The 18562-nt window shown below is 39.4% G+C and overlaps 1 protein-coding gene across 1 annotated transcript; it reads right to left on the minus strand.

Annotated features, from left to right (window-relative positions):
* Positions 1 to 384: 384 nt before the first annotated feature.
* RNF32 (ring finger protein 32) lies at positions 385 to 16698 on the minus strand. Its single transcript, XM_076332367.1, has 9 exons — positions 16669 to 16698; positions 15712 to 15771; positions 14930 to 15200; positions 10101 to 10243; positions 8370 to 8402; positions 7808 to 7932; positions 7479 to 7587; positions 1170 to 1334; positions 385 to 789 (listed from the first exon to the last, which is right to left on the minus strand). The coding sequence occupies exons 2-9, from the start codon at positions 15733 to 15735 to the stop codon at positions 550 to 552; spliced, it is 1110 nt and encodes a 369-aa protein (XP_076188482.1). The 5' UTR covers positions 15736 to 15771; positions 16669 to 16698; the 3' UTR covers positions 385 to 549.
* Positions 16699 to 18562: the final 1864 nt, after the last annotated feature.

An 18562-nucleotide genomic window follows, 5' to 3' on the forward strand; every position in this document is an offset into this window, starting at 1 on the left:
TTCAAGCAGAAGCAGCAGCCGGGGTTCTAGTTAATAAATGTGGCTGAAGGAAAAGGGGGTGGGGAAAAAAAAGTGTTTCTTGCTACAACTAGCAGTTGCAGTAGTGGCAGTCCTTGTGAGCGGGAACCTGTGCTGCAACAAATCAGGTGTAAAACAAAACAAAAAACCAAAACACCCCACCCCCCACACCCCCCCCACACCCCCAAACAACAAACAACCAGCTGAGGGATAATAGCGGGGTACTGCGGAATGAACACAATGCCTGAAACAACTGTGGTTCATCTTTGGGAGAGGGAAATGAAAACGGAGGAAGGTGGGAGTGACAGAGGGAGGAAGAATAAAAATGCTGGAAGACCAAAGGTGAAACTGAGTATAAAAGGGGAGCAACAGCACCCTTTTAACTTTTATTTCTCTAAACACAAGGTGAGTACCATCATCCATACAAAATCATCTGTTCTTGGAAGATCTGGCTCTGAAAAGGCTCCAAAGGTAGAAGTACACGTGTTGTCAGCTACGACCTAGGAGATGGTTCATTATCAGCTATATGTATCAACACTCGAGGATTTTCTTTTGATAATGTGAGCGACATAAAGGACAAATATGTCGCTGTCCCAAGGAAAACTCTTCAAATGCTTGAAGACAGGCATGATGAAACAAATGTGAACAAGAAAGCAGAACAGTCTGTCGTGAAAACTGGTTGCTGTTACCAGAAAAGAGACAGGCAGGATGAACTGCAGGGCTGAGTGGCGTGATACAGATAGGACAGTCAAATATCTCCTGCCGAAATGCCTGAGTAAAAACAAACAAACCAACCTGCAGTGAAACAACGGAAGGTAAACATATCAGCAATATGCCAATTCAGACATTCAAATTTTATGACTTTAATGTGTTTTGAGAAACTGTTAACATTTTGATTCTCAATTTTGTCTACAGCCTCTTTGGGCTCTTTAACTGAGTAGGAGAGAGACGCTGCTGAGGTAAACCTCTGAACTGTAAAAACTCTTTAATATTTCTGATTTGGAACAGCTGGACCAAAATTTAAGAAAACAGAAAACACTCAATTGTGCTGAAAAGGCTGCCATGCCTCAAATAGAGCGTAAAAGAGCTCATAAATGCAAAACTACTCTTTAAAAATAAAAAAGGCAAACAAAAAAAAAAAGCCAACCAACCTGCATCTGGATCTTCTCCCAGTCAGTTTCACTTATTAATATTTCTTTTCCTTCCAACTGCTGAAACACATCTCGACTTGCAGCTATAGAATAATCTATCTCAGAAAAAAATTCATCTAGGTTGATGTCATAGGAACTCAACAGTCGATTGCTGATCTGTTGAACCTGAAAAGAAAATGGACTGCTGTTAGATTTGGAGTTACTTATAGGTAGTTCATACGTGGATGGATTGTGAGGGACTGGACAAGTGGGCCCGATTAGCTGCATGATCTATGGAATCTTGTTCCGATTTGCAGCTGGCATCTGTGCTGATTTAGAGGTTAAAAGCATCAGGTCCCCAGACTCCACTGACGGACCGTTATCCTTCAGAGAAAACACGGGATTGTCGTCACTGAACTTTTTTAACCCATATGGGTGCAGCACAGAGGGTACAGCTGTGTTAGAGAAAGGAGCGTTGGTTATTTGATGGGAAACCAGTGCATCTGCTGTGGGGTTAGCTGAAGGCGTGATACCCACTGAGAGAAGAGGCATCTTAGGCGTTGTCCTTGGTATGGACTTTTATGACCTACTGCCTTAAATGTGTTTCTGCATATTGCACATAGGCCTAAGCAATCTGGTGGTCATATCTGGAGATGCTCCCATCAGTGCTCCGCAAAATAAATACCTAAAAGCAATGGATGCTTTTCTTAATCATCTCCTTGAGTGCAATCCCAGCTCACTGTGGCCGCTTTCTCTCACTGCTCCCACAATATCTGAAAGTTCTGTAGGGAGTCACACAAGCCTTAGAGGTGTCTTTTGTGACTCTGCTCGTAAATGCTTTCAGCAGTTTTAAGGAACATTTCGACACCTGTATCGTGACCGTGCAATGTGAGCCTTTCTCTCCATGCATCCCCTGTGAGTGAAAACTTGATAGGAAAACAGGGGGCCACTTTTTCAGGGAGGATGAGGTGGGAAGTGGGAGGCGAGGTGGCAGAAGGGTTGTTGTCACGGCCAGACAGCCTGATGGTACCTGAAAACTCTCCTATTCTTTCATTTCACTGGGTTTGGTTTTTTTTTTCAGTAGCTTTTCTCTACCAGGACATGTGCTCCCTTACAGCTGCTAAAGTGACCCTTCATAGCATATATCAGAATATTCAAAGCGAACTTTTCTAGACCCAAGGAATCAAGAGCCCAAATCCCACAAAAAACCCACAAAAACTGTCTGAAAAGCTCACTTAACATTCCAAGATTTCATTTAAATTTTGAATTTCCTAAATTTCCTTCTAAAACTATGAAAAAAACCTCATCAGTTAATGTTTGTCTTTTTTTTTTTTTAAATTAATAGAATCATTAAGGTTGGAAAAGACCTCTAAGATCATCAAGTCCAATTATGTCCATAATGTGCAAGTACGAAAGTGTCTTCCACTGAAACCCATAATGTTTCTGAATAAAGACTTTAGAGACAAACATTAGAAGCGTCCAGGTAAGGGCAATGGTGAAAACCATCACGTAAGGCAAGTTGTTTGCTTCTTGACATTAGATTTGATCCTGTGTATTCTTTTTATTTTACGGTCTGATTCACCACTAACTGAGACCTATTATGACTTACTGTATTTCCAAATCATCCCTAACACAACAGTATATTGAAAGGATGTATTCATTTGTCAGTACAAATCGGATTTAGTTACCTTGTTAGTTAATGCTGATGTATCAACACGATTTAAAGACAAAAAGAAAAAGAAGAAAAAGAAAAAATCCCCTGAGACTCCTTGTATAGCGTATGTATTTATATCACAATGCGATAGGAAAAGCAGCAGCCCCTTCTGTACGCTGAGAGAATTCCATGTCTAGCAAAGAGCAGATGGGTAATCCTGTGCTCCCCTCGTGACTGACAAGAAAGAAAAAAATCTGATTCTGTCCCACGCTGACCTTCAGTGCTATGTGTAAAACAAAAACCAAACAAACAAGAATCCCACCGCAGGCCTCCTTCAATATTTACACTTTGTGGTCTCCAAACAATCCCAAAAGATGACACTGGTGGCTTCCTGAATGAGACATGAAACACTAATGCGTGACACTTTAATCAGGTTACATCTTTAATATTTTAATGTGATTGTGTATTTAATTAAGCAGTAACAGTCCTAGTAAGTTTTACCCGAACTGTTGTTACCTAGGTTCTAGAACTGAATCTACTCCGCATCGCAACTGTAACTGCTCTTACTGATTTCATTTTAAAATCTGATTTCAGGAAGAACAGGGTAAGATTACACCTAAACCTTATATAATTCATGGTTTCTCTTCAACATCAAGTAAAGGTTGATCCATTTGAAAACACTTTTGGTCCTGATTTAAGCTTAGTCTTCATTTATACTGGTATCAAACTTGAACAGACCTGAACCGTTTTCATAAGAAAGCCCGGGGGATGTAATAGGAAGCTAGGGCAGCCATGACGGTGCTTTCTAATAGCCTCTCAGGACCCAAAGCGTGAGGAAAAGCAACCATGTTTCACCTCTGTCCTTACCTGGTGTCTATTTCTGTGGACATGAGAGCAGCACAGACAGTATGCGGCCGTTCCAGGACTTGGCCCGTCTGTGAGCTACACTACAACTAGACAGGCTGCTGAGGAAAGCTAACCACCAAGGAGAGCTGAAAGCGGGGGCCAGGGAGGGGCTGGGGTTGCATTAAGCGAGCGGTGCCCCCTTTCTGTCTGTGCCTGTGCTGCTCGTCCCTTTTCCCCTCAGCGGGGAGAAGCCCTCCATTTCTTCCCTGAGCTTGCACGTGTCTTTCTCTTCCCCATTTCACTAAGTCATCCTGAAAGTCCTCTCACGAGCCTCCTTGAGCAGAAACTGTAAAAATAAAAAGAAAACTCTTCTCCTGCCTGAGACAGTGATCTATGAAGTTCCCCTGCTGCTAAGATACTATCTGCTTTGAGCTACTCCTGTATTTTCTGCAGTATGACCTGACCCAACCCATATCCATCAATCAGCAAATAAAGTCTAAGGTTGGGAAGAAAAAAAGAAGCGTAACTGAAATTTAACCCAAAATTTTTGCTGACTAGTGCGAACTATCAATGTGAACAGAAAGGAAATAAGCATTTTCTATCATTTGTTAGTGTTAACATGTTCTAGGATTTAAATATTAAATTCTGCTGTGTTTTAATGCATAATACTGAATAACCTTTTTTTTCCTAGAACAACCGAAACTGATTAATTGAATTTATTTCTGGAAACACTGTATCTCTATATTTTACATCTGTGACTTCTTAAAACTTGAACAGAATGGCATAAACTGAATATCAAAATACTCTATCGGTATGCATAGACTGACTACATCAGTCATCTGTACAGCAGCACAAGACTATGATAAAATAAAACGATGAAACAAAGCACCGAGGTGAACTTTGTCCGCAGGGAAGCCTTTTTAAGTGATCCGATGTCAGCAAATTGCTTACTAATGTGTTGACTTATGGCAACCCTCAAAAGTAAAATGAAAAGACTGGAATTTACAGCATATCAATGAATCAGTTGATAAGCTTTTACTGGTTTAATATCCTCCTAGTTTTGCTGCTTGGAGCCACTTCAAGTTAGCAACAGAATGTTTACCATCTCCATGTGATAAAGGAAGTCAAGCGACTAAACAAATTCCAGGACCATTATACTGTTTGGTGAGATTTAAATTAAAATCGTTGGGAGAAATCATGTGGAGGGGGGAGGAAGAAACTTAAGTCAACTACATCATTTCACAATTACTTACCTCGCTTCCTAAACAATGGCAAGATTTTTAGCAAAGCTGGAGATAATGTAATGCATTTGAAAAGATTTAATTGCACCAATAAAAGACTACACCACAATTAAACGACATGCAGAAGTAACTTTATAGGTAGGATCAAAGAAATTCACTACCTAACATGCTGAAGCAACACCCTGCTTTTTGTGTATAGTAGTGCTAAAAAGTAGCCTACTGTGGTTTCAGTGACCTTTCTTATCTCCTTCGATCTAGATTATTAAAAATTTTAACGATAGGTGTAATAGGGCTACTGCAGCACCCTGAAACAAGTAATATGTGTCTTTCCTAGTACTAATATTTCAGAGCTTGTTTTTTATTTTGTGATATTTATTTAAGCGTATGAAACTTGACGTTTAACCTTTGTGATCCTTCCAGAGGAGGTAGGATTATTAAAAGTTAGATTTTTTTTTTTTTTTTTTCAATTGTGATGCTGTTTGATTATGCTGATGTTTGGGGAGTGACATTTTGAAAGCACAGCACAAGTTTGACAGGCAAAATTTATCTTAGAAAAGCTTTTTAGCATCTGGAAATGGATAGTTCCTCGTGAAAAATTTCTTTATAGTGTTTTCATTAACCAACACTTAAAATTATAAGAGTGAACAGCAGGAAAACTCATCTACAATTCCTACTTGAAAGCCACTAAGAAAAATAAGTATATATCCTTTAATCACAATTGGTACTGAATTCATTTAAACATGGCAAATCCATACGAGAAGACTTTATAAATTTATTCCTAATAGAAGGTGAAAAGGTAGTGCCCATTTTGTTCCCTGCAAAATCCTGAAGGTTGAAATCATGAGAATGATTTCCTAATGCTGTGGACTATATATGGAAACTATGTTAAATGAAGACCTTCCCATGGCTTATAATCATGTGATGAAATGCGGGCAGTCTATCAGGCTGTTTCTCCCTAAAACAGGTATCTAAGATAGGGGCCCTAAAAGCTAGCCCACTGTAGGTAGCTTGGTGGACTGCTACTGTAGCCATCTGAAGTTCGGTGAGAGAAATTTTAGCAAATGACACTCAGTGGCAACTTTCAGCGTATTTAGAAGCCTTCAACTTCCCTTTACCGAGACCCTGTTTATAGCTAAGCATGGTATCTTGAGCCCACAGAAAATTGACAGCCTTATTGGGAAAGAAGCATACGACTGTTTCCCCAGTCTTCCATGCAGAAAAATCTAAGTGTTTCTGTTGGCTGTTCTCATCGTGCTACTTGAGGACAGTCACAATCCACCCAAGGATTCACTTCTTCCAAGCTTAAGTGTTTGAGCACTTTCAAGTGTAACATTAGCTTTCTTCAGTTACCTCCATATTCATTCTGTTACAGGGAACAACTTTGCATCGATTACAAAGGTAGCGTAGCAACCAGCAAGCTGTCTCAGCGTTACGGCTGAGAACAGTATTTCCTCTCTCTCCCCTGCCACTGTTACCACGCAAGCAGAACAGTGGTACCAGTTTTGTTGCAACAGTCTGCCAGATCACCTCTCGGGTACCAATCTCACTATCATACACAAATGCATAATATAGGAAGAGAGGGTCTTTGCCTCCAAAGCTCTTCTCCAACAGGATACAACCAAGCAAGCGTGAGAAATAACGACAGACAGTAACAAGCGTTTTTCTGCAAGCACTCTTCAGTTTAACTAAAGCAGTGATTTAAAAAAAAAAACCAACAAACAGCCGATTTAAGTATTGGTTTAAACCTACCACTGATTTAGCTTGCAACTTTGGCAAGAGTATTTTCCTAGTTGCATGCACTAGCTACGTTTAAATGGCTGTCTTGCGTGGCTTTGTTAATCGCTGTTAACCAGGCTGTTTGATAATCTGAACTGGAAGGCAGCTTCTCTCGTTCCCCGGGGGATGGTTTGGTAATTGCTGAGGATGCGTCAGAGCAGTTTTTGTCACTGAAAAGCTGAGCTGGGCTGGCTGTTACTAAACTGGGGGAAGACTGGAAGTTGGCAAAGGAGGACTTGAGGATTGCACAGGGACTCTGCAGCAGCTGTGTGCTTAAAGGCAAGCAGGGTCATCGCAACATGCCTGCACCTGATTTGGCCTCATTTGTACGGGGTCAGGACCCCAATTTATTACGGTCCGACTTGCATCTGAGCGGAAGTTAGAGAAGGGCAAAGCTATGGAATGGAACTATCCAGTTCAGTGTCCAGTGAGGGAACAATGAGAGTGAAAAGAAGTTATGATTGTTTATGGACTTACTTGTTTCTCCCCTTACTACACCCCTTTCATATAATTCTATAGGAAAACACATTACTGTGATTTATCAAAAAGAGAATGGAAATACAGAGCCTCACAAAAAGCCCCACTATTGCTGGCCTAGGCAAAAGGCAGGCCTTAAAATTAAATATTTAAATTATTTTCCTTACTTCTACATTGTAAAGAGGATGGAATGAACAGACTAACAAAACAACCGAGTGCCTCCAGTGCTGCCTGTTTGATATGAACAAGAAGGAACAAATGAAGAGGTAGAGAGCTGATATTCAGGAATTTTCATTTAAGGGAGATGAATCAGACCAAAGCAGCAATGCAACATACCTTTTTCTCAAAGAATTGCTTTCTTAATTTGCTGTCTTTAGGAGGCACTGTTTTTCTCAAGTTTTTATACCATTTTCTAACAGTATATCCCCTCCAGGAAGCTTGAATTCTGCAAGACACAATTTTGCTCAAGAAGAGGAAACTCAAATTTATATAATTTTATTATTTATATGAAACAATCACTTCATGCATTTTTTTTTACACTGTAACTTTTGTAGTGCATTCGTTCTGTCTAGTTTCGTATCATATTAAAGTTTTAACACATTTGGAACATTATTTAGAAATAAATATTGTCCAGTGACAACACCTGTAGCAGAAGTAAGGCTTACCTAATAGCGCACTTTATTTTAAACAAGCGTGCCCCATCATGTATTACTCTGGTCTGATACTGCTCTTTTCTACACATAGGACAAGACTTTTTACCTGTAAATTTTTCAAAGGCTTTCAGGCATGCCTGAAAAAATAATTGCAATTACTTACAATATATTTCTTATCATTAGAACAGATGAAACAGGATAGATTACAGAATGTAAAAACAGTTTATTCATTAGTCCATGAACACTCTGCAAGATGCATATTTTTATAATTAAAATGTTAAGAGAATTTTGTAAATCTCCATATATTCGCGTGAAATTTCATGAATTAAACTATTCCCGCGTAGTATACAAATGTATAGCTCAGTTACAAACTGTTTTCCCATATGGTTTTAAAAAAGGTAATAAAATGCCTCATCATAAAATAGCCTTAAATTATATTTCTTACCATAAAAATCTGGAATCAAAATTACTTTTCAAGATGATTACATTTAATTCATTAAGATATTCACTTAAGTAGTTTAATTAAAATACTTATGTATTACGTGCTTGAATAGTTATATAAAAAGGTACTCACTTTATGGAATACATGGGAACATGAAAGCAGCACCTGTTTTTCAAAGGAAAAAAAAATAACCTGACTTTAAACCATTCTAAAAGCTGAAAAGTAAAAAATGCTGACAAGAAAAATTCTGACTGCCTGAAAGGTCATCAGTTTCTTTCTGTTACTACTGCAGTCTTTTTGGTGAAAATAAAATTAGCCTTCTATAGAAATTACTTAATATATTACATCTTAAACCAATATGTGAATTTTGTGTTAACAACGCATGGAGTGGCAGAAAGAAAGAAATGCCAACTGCTACTAACCGGAGGAAACGATCATAAAACAAGTACTTAAAAGGAAAGCTGATTAATTTTTTTCCCTTTTCCCCACAGAGACGTTAAATTTCAAGAAGTGATATACATCAAATGCAGCATGTCACACATACAAAAAAACAAAAGAGAAAGCATGTTCACAGGCTACAAGAAAACTTCACCTTTATCTGACCTAAATTCCCACCAAATGCTGATGATCTCCATCCTGACAAAAGATACAGAGTTGGACAAAAAAGGCAGTTGGCTCTTAGAAGAAGGAAAAACTGGGAAAGGAGTGAAAACCAGAACAAGCAGTGTGCACTATTGAGCTGGCAAACACAAAAGGATTAATGGCTAGCAGCCAGCTGAAGGGAAAGCTTTCAGATACAGTGGCTTTTTTCCCCTTGAGGGAGGAAAGCTAACGAAACACTGAGGACAAAAAGAATTCCAGAGGCATTTCCCTTTTTGTGCCAAATCTAAAGTAACCTTTTTAATGAGTGCTGTCTTTTGCTCTCTCTTGTCAAGCTTTAGACTTTCAGGGTAGCCAGAAATTGGCAGAGTGGTCTTTTGCCAGATCCACCCCACCTGTCTGTGGACAACAGTACACCTTCAGTTAACGTTGCTGTAAAAGGAAGCAAAAGCCCTGTATCTAAGGTTATTGAAAGACTTTGATTCACATCACAAACTTGGCTGTAAAAAGTCTTCAAGAAAAATTAAAAGAGGGAACAGGCAGAAAAAAACGCCCTAAGATGCAATGTGGAAAGAAACTTGCAAGCAGTTGGGATAATTCTTCTAATTACCATCATCACCTCTCTGAAGCAGCACTCCGATCAGTCACTTGACCCTTTTGCTTAATATTTTCAAGATGATAGATGACAGAATCTAAAAAAGCATGATGTATTTATGCTTATGCTACACACATGCATTGAATAAAGCCATCGAGGTAAAATGCAAGCATTTCTTCAGATCACCTAAGGAAGTGACTGACCGGTATTAAGAGTACACCTACCTCCATTTTCCAAATAGAAATAACTATTGAACTAAACTGCGATTAACAAAACTTGTGAGAAAACAAAATATATCTTAAATGGTGTAATTAGTGAATGTTTGCCATTCTGATGAATGAAGGCTAGGAGCATATCTAACAGGAGTTTAAATGAAGCGAAAAATAGCCTACACCTGTTTTGCAAGAACAGATAAAAAGGCTGATTACCTTTTCCTCTACTGTCATAACTTCAGAAGTGAACAAACACTACCAACCTTTCTCTACCATGTCCAAAATACTTCCAGAGCTGGCCACTGACAGCTGGGTCCAGCTATTAAATGCTAAATGGCATCTTAAAGTAGAATCTTTCATTTCTTTCCTTTCTTCCTCCAGCTAATGATTTTTAGCAGTAACTCTGGAAAATTTTTTTTAAATACAATTGTGTAGTCCACACAATTATACATGTACCTGAGGTTGAAGTGCAAATTCTTCCCTGCATATTGCACAAGGCTGTATGGAGTCTCCATGCTGTATGGATCTCTGCTTTATTTTTACCCATTCTTCAGCAGTTAGTGGCAAGGAAGGCGGCCCAACTAGGCCCAATTTCTGAGCTGTAGACAGTAACAACAACAAATCACTGAACAAAACCCATTGGCAGATGCAGACAATGGATTTTCTTCACGTGAAATTCATTGATGATGCACTTATTTGAAAATACTTTATACAGATGCTTCATATAAATCTATCATCAGACAAACCACTGGCAGGCAACGTACTTCTTACTATTAGTTAGCTATTCAGTAATTGTCAGAACCTCTTTTACAGACAGGATTTATACAGGAAATTTTAAAACGTAAACTTTTATTTGCCAAGTAATTTGAATTTATTTTGATATCTTTCCACAGCCATTATGATGGGGAATATTAACTAGACAATGTAACAATGCACAGTAACGTAATTTTGTTTGTACAAACAAAATCTCTGTTAGAATTCATTTGTGAAGGTTTCATCAACATTACATTTTTGTATTCTCAAAAATAAAAATGAACAGTGGTATAATAAAAAACTTGCTGGTGCAAAATGCTGAAGTGTAATGAGACTGTGACGGATGCAAGAGAAATAAAGAGCATAAAGAAACAAAGAGATGGTTACAAGACACCAGTGATAGCCTCACTGTGATAGCTGAGCTTGTCGATCTCAAATGGTAACTGTGAGGTGCCTTGCTGCATGTCCATGTGAAATCTCTGCCTTCTCAAAGAAGGAATTGGTGAAAATACTTACAATATTCGCCCCCAACCCCACAAATGGCAGATAAAGTCCAGTGTCAGTATCTCAGTAGTAAAAAAAGATGCTAGTAGGTACAGCAAAGAATATATCTTTGTCATCTTTGAAGACCAGAGGAAGCAGCTTGTGTGGACTGACCAAAGTCAATGGAGGAATGTCCAAGGTATGTGTAATAAGCCAATAAGATGAGTCCACGATGAGGCCTCAATGGTATTTGCTAAAACCAGAAAGGAAGAGGGACATGCAATAGTTAGAATGCAAGCCGATGACACCTAGATGAGAGTTTTAGTTCTAAATGGGAAGGAAAGGGTCAACTCTTTCATTCATACCAAAATCTTTGCATAAACCAGACATTAATAAGCAGCACTTACTTGTTCTGTATAAGCTTTCAAAACCCCATCAGACAGACTGTGTATCCAAACCCATTATACTAGTTAGTCATGAAGAGAAAAGGAATCCTAACAAATCAAAGAATGGGGTTTTGGTGATCCACTTGCTCAAGTATCTGATTATTCTAGGATAGGATTTGTTAATTTTGAGACAAAAATGCTGCTCCTGAGCTCATCCATCTACAGATGTATACCATTAATCATTTAAAATTTGCACAAAACTGTCTTTGATCTTTTTAAAGAACTTCTGTGAGGTACTAAAGGAATTATAAGGAATACTTTCTTCCCTTTAGTTGAACTATCTGCCTAACCTACTTCCTTGTGAGCTCATGACATCCTTCAAACGTAAATCAATTTGATTCCAACAACAGGATGGTTTTGAGATTTCAAGCTGGGTCAGTTTATGCTTTTGGAACTACGTGGAAAGTGCTTTCTCTACATATGGTTTGGTTCACATACACCCCACCTTGCTACTTTTGTTACCCTTGTAAAGGTGTCAAGTCAAAAGTAAGCAATGCCTGTAAACCTAAGTATCAAAAGAAAATTTGAATCAATGAGTGCCGTGGATGACATTGGTGGTCATATATGAATTGTCTTAGAGGCACACTGTTTCAGTTCCTGGACAACTCAATACCCAGACACAAATACAGCACCTCCACACGTGCAGGAGCTCACAGCTCTGCCTGCAGGCTATGGGCTAGAATTCAAACCACTCCGTGTCAAGCAGCAAAGCGCATACGTATGTATTTACGGCATCGTAATTTCAGAATGTAAAATATACACTGTATTAACATAAAATAGCGTTGTCTATCAATTTTTGGTGCAGTAAAATGCTTTCATCTGGTGCTCTTGATGGTGAAAAATAATATGAGCTTTAAAAGAAGCATGAAGGATCCTGCAAACTTTCTAGAGTCTAAAACCTAGTTCAGAGCATGTTATTTTGCTTAAAGCTTACGCATGAATTGCTGAAATTGGTGGCCAAGTGACAAGGAAGTTTTCCTAACCACGAGTGCTTTCCCTTTTGACCATTCAACCCTTGAAGAGCATATATTGCACAGAACAGTGTTTCTGCTACAAAAGAAGAATCAAATTATAAAATATATGATAAAAGTTTCAGTAAAAACATGTATCAAGTTTCATCTGACAGTAATACCTAAGAGTTTCAGTGAATAAGTAAGGAAACAAGATCCCGTTTTGATAGTCCAATATACACAAGCGATGGTCTTTATGATGAGAAAATCTGGATACAAGGGGAGAGCAAACCAGTCACAGCATGAAAGACAATATCACAACATAAAAAATGCCTACCCTTGATTTTCTTCAAGCACTGTGGTCAGAGACTATTTTAAGGAAGACAATGAGATAGCTTTGTGGAAAGCCTTTTGTATACCCCCGGGGTAAGAAAAAATACTTATTTAAAACTTTCACAAATGGATGATTAAAGCTGCCAAATAGGAAGAGATTGGCGGCAAAACCTAACTTCTAAATAATATAAACCAGATGGGAAATTTGTGAGGGACAGGTTATACAGGTGTTCAGAAGGAAAGCTTTTATACAACATAGTTGATGAAGGAAAACTGGCAGCAGGACACACAAGAAGGGATATGTAGTTGAAGCAAAAGGCTCTATGAAGATATTCTCAAAGCAGTACTTTGAATAAATACAAGCAATGAAAGCCTACACTTATCACAGCTCAAGACATCCAAGAGTTTTCATCCTAATGCATCAAGTTTACAAGCCCAACCCATTTACTGACACATCCTTTACAACCAAGTGAGTTATTTATCCTAAAATGAACATTAGCAAAGTGATTACATACATTAACCTTTAAACTATTATTATTTGATTTTAGGACTCAAGTCCCTATTGAGAAAAATTTAATGATAGAGGCCTGTGACATTTTGTTTGATTACCCACAAACTCAAGAAGAAAAAGGGACATTAAATTACATTTTCAAAGTTGTTTCACAGCTGTAAGGTTTAAACCACACAATTCTTATTAAGAAGAGAAAGCTTGACACAAGCATTTTAAAATAATGAGAGACTACAGGTGAAAATACTAATAAGCAAAACCCAGAAACAATTGCAAATTTTTAAAATCTTTCAGCACATTCTTTCGAATCACTTGCACAAGCATTCATATGGGATGTTTCAGTCAATGCTGTGATTTAAAGAGAAAATACTTCGTCTTTCTTATAATTGCAGAGAACATGCTCACACTTGGGCTGCATTTTTTCACCACAACCTTTAGCTTCCATAATCACTCATTATTTATATTTGCGTTAACCCCAGTACCTCTCTGCTGTTTTTTCCCCCCACTATCCTCTCTTCTTTCAAATTCCTCTTCAAAATGAACCAAAGAAAAAACCCTCCCATCTTTAGAACTATAACCATGTAAACATAGTAATAATCACCTTGTCTTACTACCTTTGTCCTATCACTTGTTACACTCACTTGTTGTGTATTATCTTAAGTTACCCTCTTAACCTTCAGCTGATTCCAAAAGGCAGATGCCTGTGCTTGTACGGAGCCTCATTGATTTACATGGTTCTCTTTAGAGCTGGGACTACTGTGACAGTTACTATAGCAAAGGCAACATGATCTTCAGAGAGGCCTAAGGGCATTTTTATGAAAAAGAATAAATAAAACAATTATTAATGATGATGAAAGTGTATTATGCTTAAAACTGCAAACTGTGGAGCCGGAAGGTCCTTTAAGAAATGCCTAATCAAGACAACTGAAAGGATGGAGACAAGAAGATGTTCATGGCAAGAATACTGCAGAAACCTTTAGAAAAGGGAAATACAAGACTGAAACTGATAGGTGGGAAGCCCATTTGGACTCCTGGTCTGTTAAGATGCTCCCTGGCTTTTTTTTTTTAAGCAATATTGTCTGTCGCTGCTGTACAACTGTATTATTATAATACTATTTGAAAGTGAGTTTTCTCACCAGGCATCATTCCAAGCCCTCACATCTGTGACTTTTATCTTGTTGCACGTTTGCTTCTAAATTTGAAAAAGATATTTAACTACAGGTGTTAATTCTTCCCGGGTTTAGCCTCAGGACCATTGTAAAAACAAACCTTTTTAACTTTGAGTAAAGGTAGGTATATATTAATAAAGAATACATTTAATGCGGCACTAGTAAATGGCTTTTTACTGAATAAGGAATAAAAAAACCCATTTCAAATAGACTTAAAAAAAAATCTTAATACTAAAACATTCCCGCAAATAAATACAATATCAAAATCACTGATGTTTGCTTGAGAATATAAGGTAAAGAAAGGTATGACAGTCAATATACAAAACATTAAAAAAGTGTAAAAGACTTCCCCCTTCTTAATGAAGAATTCTTCTTCATCAAGATGCACTAGCTTCTTCATTTTTACCTTCGTTGTCACAAGAATAATATTTTTTAATACATTTCAGATATGAAAAGACACATTCAAGCTACTGATGGCAATTTCATTGTTTACCTGATGGCCAAAACTGCTGAATTTTGACAAATGTTAAAACAAGATTTCATGCTGTTTAGCATTATCTTATTGAACAGAAAGCTTAGCTTTCTCATTTTAGTTTATTTTAAATAAGAACAAAAATTCACAAATCAGAATATAATGGTTTACCTAACGTTAGCTGTGGAGGACTGGGATCAAGAACATACTCCTTTTCTGCATCTTCCTTGTTTTTGTGGTGAGTACTCTTTTTTCTTAGTCCAGTATCTACTACTGCTCTGACCATTTCTTTGTTCACGGGTTTGTAAATGTTCTTGGTATTACTTGTCCTTGACTTAAGAGGATCTGCTAATGAAAGATCCTGGAGCCGATGACTGTGTATTATATGATCCTGTAAAGCAACTGCAGAAACTGCTATTGTCTCTCGTTTGGAGGAGCGGCCCTAAAAAGAAAAAAAAAACTTGAATAATTATTGTTATAAGTGATTTTAAAACATTTGTATTATACTAAATTAAAAGAAATTCTCCTCTTAGCCAATTTTTGACTTGTCAAAGGCTTTTATACACACGCAACTCCCATACTTGAAGCATAACATACAATTACCATAATACGAAATTTAAGATTGATGTTTCTGACACATCCTAGTTTTAACTTATAAAAAGTCAAATGAAATCTTTGATTTATCATTTATATTAAATAAAAGTTTTAAGTTTTAATTACTGAGCCCATAATTATTATATGCAATAAATTTATTATGGACTATAAAAGTTTGGCATGCTCAAACACATTTTTACTTCAATATAATTAAGAACAATCCCAAAGGCTAACCTTGCCTTCCAGAACACTGAATATAAACAAGAATATATTATTTTTATACAGGGAATGGGCTTATCTATCTATTCCTCCACTTCTCCCAACCCTTCTGCCTTATTTTAAAGGATGTGAAATCGTACCTTGTAAAAACCATGATGCTCCATTGATAATCTTTAGCTGATTTTACAAGAGTCGTGTGGCTGTACAGACAGACATGTACAAGAACGTGAATAATATTTCTCAGCAGAAACAGCCTCATCAATAGCAGAAGAGAAACCTACAACTTCACTTGTTTTCTCCTAGGCCTACCACAGGAGACAGCTTAACACGTATTCCAGGCACAGAAGTTAACCCTGGATCCACAAATCACCAACTGTGCCCCTCTCCTGTCAGCCTCATCTCACCCCCAGTGGACTGCCCATAATGTACACAGAATAGCTTCAAAATGAATGGCAGTAATCACAAATTTCAAGCTGAACCGAGGAAAAAATATGGCCATGGCAATAAACCCCATTGAACTGTTCTGCCAGATGAGTTTACTGTAGACAAGGAAGCCTGTGATGCATAGAGCAAGGATGACATTAGCAACCCCGTCGGGGCTGAAGCTGCTCCTCTGCGATCTCAACATCCTCATCGGTACAGCAGAAAAGCCTGCGGTGTGGCTCGGTAGCGCAGAGGAGGCTGACAGAGGGGGTGAGGCGACACCCTTTAAGGCTGCCTGCGGCAAACAGGAGCCACTGCTTACAACGCTGCTCTGTTTCAGCGGGTAGTTGTTCCTCCCGCCACCACAGCCAACCGTCTGCTCCCCGAGTCATGGCTCGAGGCTGCCTTCCTCCTCTGGGTGACCAGAGTGGCAGCGCTGTCGCCGCCCCAGCCCCTCACACGGGGCAGCCCTGTCCCCGGGCGGGCTGAGGGCGTCGCGCCCAGCCAGCCAGGCCACGCGGCCGGGCCACCTCACGGCACTGCTGACCCTGCTCCTGGCCTTGCACCAGCCCCCTGCCCGTGGCCTCGTTGCTCTTTTTTACCTCTCGTACCGTTTAGACCTCACAGACCGCAGCCCCGCCGCCCCAAGGGCCGCCCCGCGCACCGGCGCTCACCCGCGGCCGCCGCGACCTCCGCGCCTCTCGCGGCAGGCGCCGCGTTGCCAGGCAACGCAGCTCCCCGGCCTCGCAACGGCGGCCGAGCCTGCTGCGCAGGCGCCGTGGGCGCGCGGGAAGGCGCTGTGGGGAAGGGCGCGGAGCGGGAGACGTCCTTCTCCTCTCCTCAGGGGGCTGTTGGCTGTTGCCTCCCCTGGCCCGGCCCGGCCTCAACGGCTGCTCGTAGGGACGCTCCTGCGAACGGCTTGTTGCTGATTTTCCCCCAACACCGAAGCTGCGTGCTTTCCTGTGTCGTCCTCGCTGGTTAGTGTTTTCCCCTTTAGATCCTGTGTCTGTGTTATAACGTGGGCGTTGGTAGTGCGCATTAATGGAAGCCCTCCCTGTGGATTTTGACCTGAAGGCTATTTTTCACTTTGCGTTTTTCAATTTTTAATTGTATTTTTACTCTGTATTTTTAACTTCAGAGCTCTTTTTAACCTGGCAGGTGGTAAGATGAGAGGGAGACCCTGCGATTATCATACATGGAAGGACTTCCTTCAGCAGTGGCTTTTTAGCAGAGCTCTCCAGCTTCTCAAAACTTCCCAGCATCGGTGGCAGGGATGCACAGTCTTCAGCCATTTGCTCTGGTAGCCTCCCTGATTAGTGATGAACAGTGAATCACTGTTTGTGCTGCATTAGCACCAGTTGGCTGTTGATCTATGATCCACTGGGGATCAGTTCAGTCATGGGTGGCTCTGGCATGAAAAACGCCTTTAAGGTGATTATTTCCGTCGTCGTGACTGCACCTCTTCCTAAGCATGGCTGGGTGGGGTTTACATTTTCCCCTCCATTTAGCAAAGTCAGGGTGGCCCATTTGAAGTTATGCACCGGTGGCTTTAAATTTTAAGGGAAGCTGCATCACTGCCGTTCTGGGTGACCTGTGTTTTTCGCATGTATAGAGTCACTATTTAAAAAAAAAAAAAAAATTCTATACGAAGAGAACAGATAAGCAGTATCCATATGGATCAAACCAAAGATCTTTGCCACCTGGTGTCCCATCTTTGTCCATGGCAAAAAGTGGATGGCTCAGGGAGACTGTAAGACTGGGGTTAGTGTTCAGCGGCAGCTCCTTCAGGGACTTCCCAGGCTTCAGAGCGTGGCTTCCTGAGCCAGAAGCACTGCCCTTGTTTTTAATAACCACTGATGTGTTTCCTTCAGATCCAGAACTGTGCAAAGGTACTTCTAGCCCCTAGTAGGAGTGTAGGCTTCCTCTGGCCATTTTTCTGGTTATTCTCACTTGGCGGCCCTTTATTTCCCAAGAGGAAGACAGGTACAGATGCTGCTTCAAGTCCAGGTGTGCTGTTTCTTTAATCTTTTGAGTTTAAATAGTTGCCAGAGTCCTTCTCGGCTGTTACTGACTTGAGAGATTTGTTTTCTTGTGGAACTGACACTTTCTGAGCAAAAGCAGTGAGGCTGTCCTGAGAGTAATCCTTCGAGCAGCATATAAATGGAGTGATTAATCCGCTGGATGCACTTCTTCTCTGTAATTATAAGTAATTACTTTAAAGTCAAATCTGCAAATGAGAATATCTTTGTGTACTGTAGGGGAAAATGTAAAAAGCAACTGACGTGGCTATCTTTAAAATGACATTAAAACACTAATTGTTTCTAAAGATGGGAATAAAAAGATAAAAAAATGGTTTTTAAAGTGAATTTGCAAGTTAGCCTGACACCAAACCTGACTCAGTAATACCATAAAGGGATGTTTTACAATATAAACTTGTAAAGATTTTTAGTAATAAATTTTAATTAGCAAATAAAGTAGAAAACTTGATTTTCTGCTGTCTAAAATTTAAATGAAAGTGTAAATGCTGTAATATTTGCAAAAGTAAACCCATTGATGTGTAGAAAAATC

Source organism: Aptenodytes patagonicus, chromosome 2 (genome assembly GCF_965638725.1).
Source record: "Aptenodytes patagonicus chromosome 2, bAptPat1.pri.cur, whole genome shotgun sequence".
Lineage (NCBI taxonomy): Eukaryota > Metazoa > Chordata > Aves > Sphenisciformes > Spheniscidae > Aptenodytes > Aptenodytes patagonicus.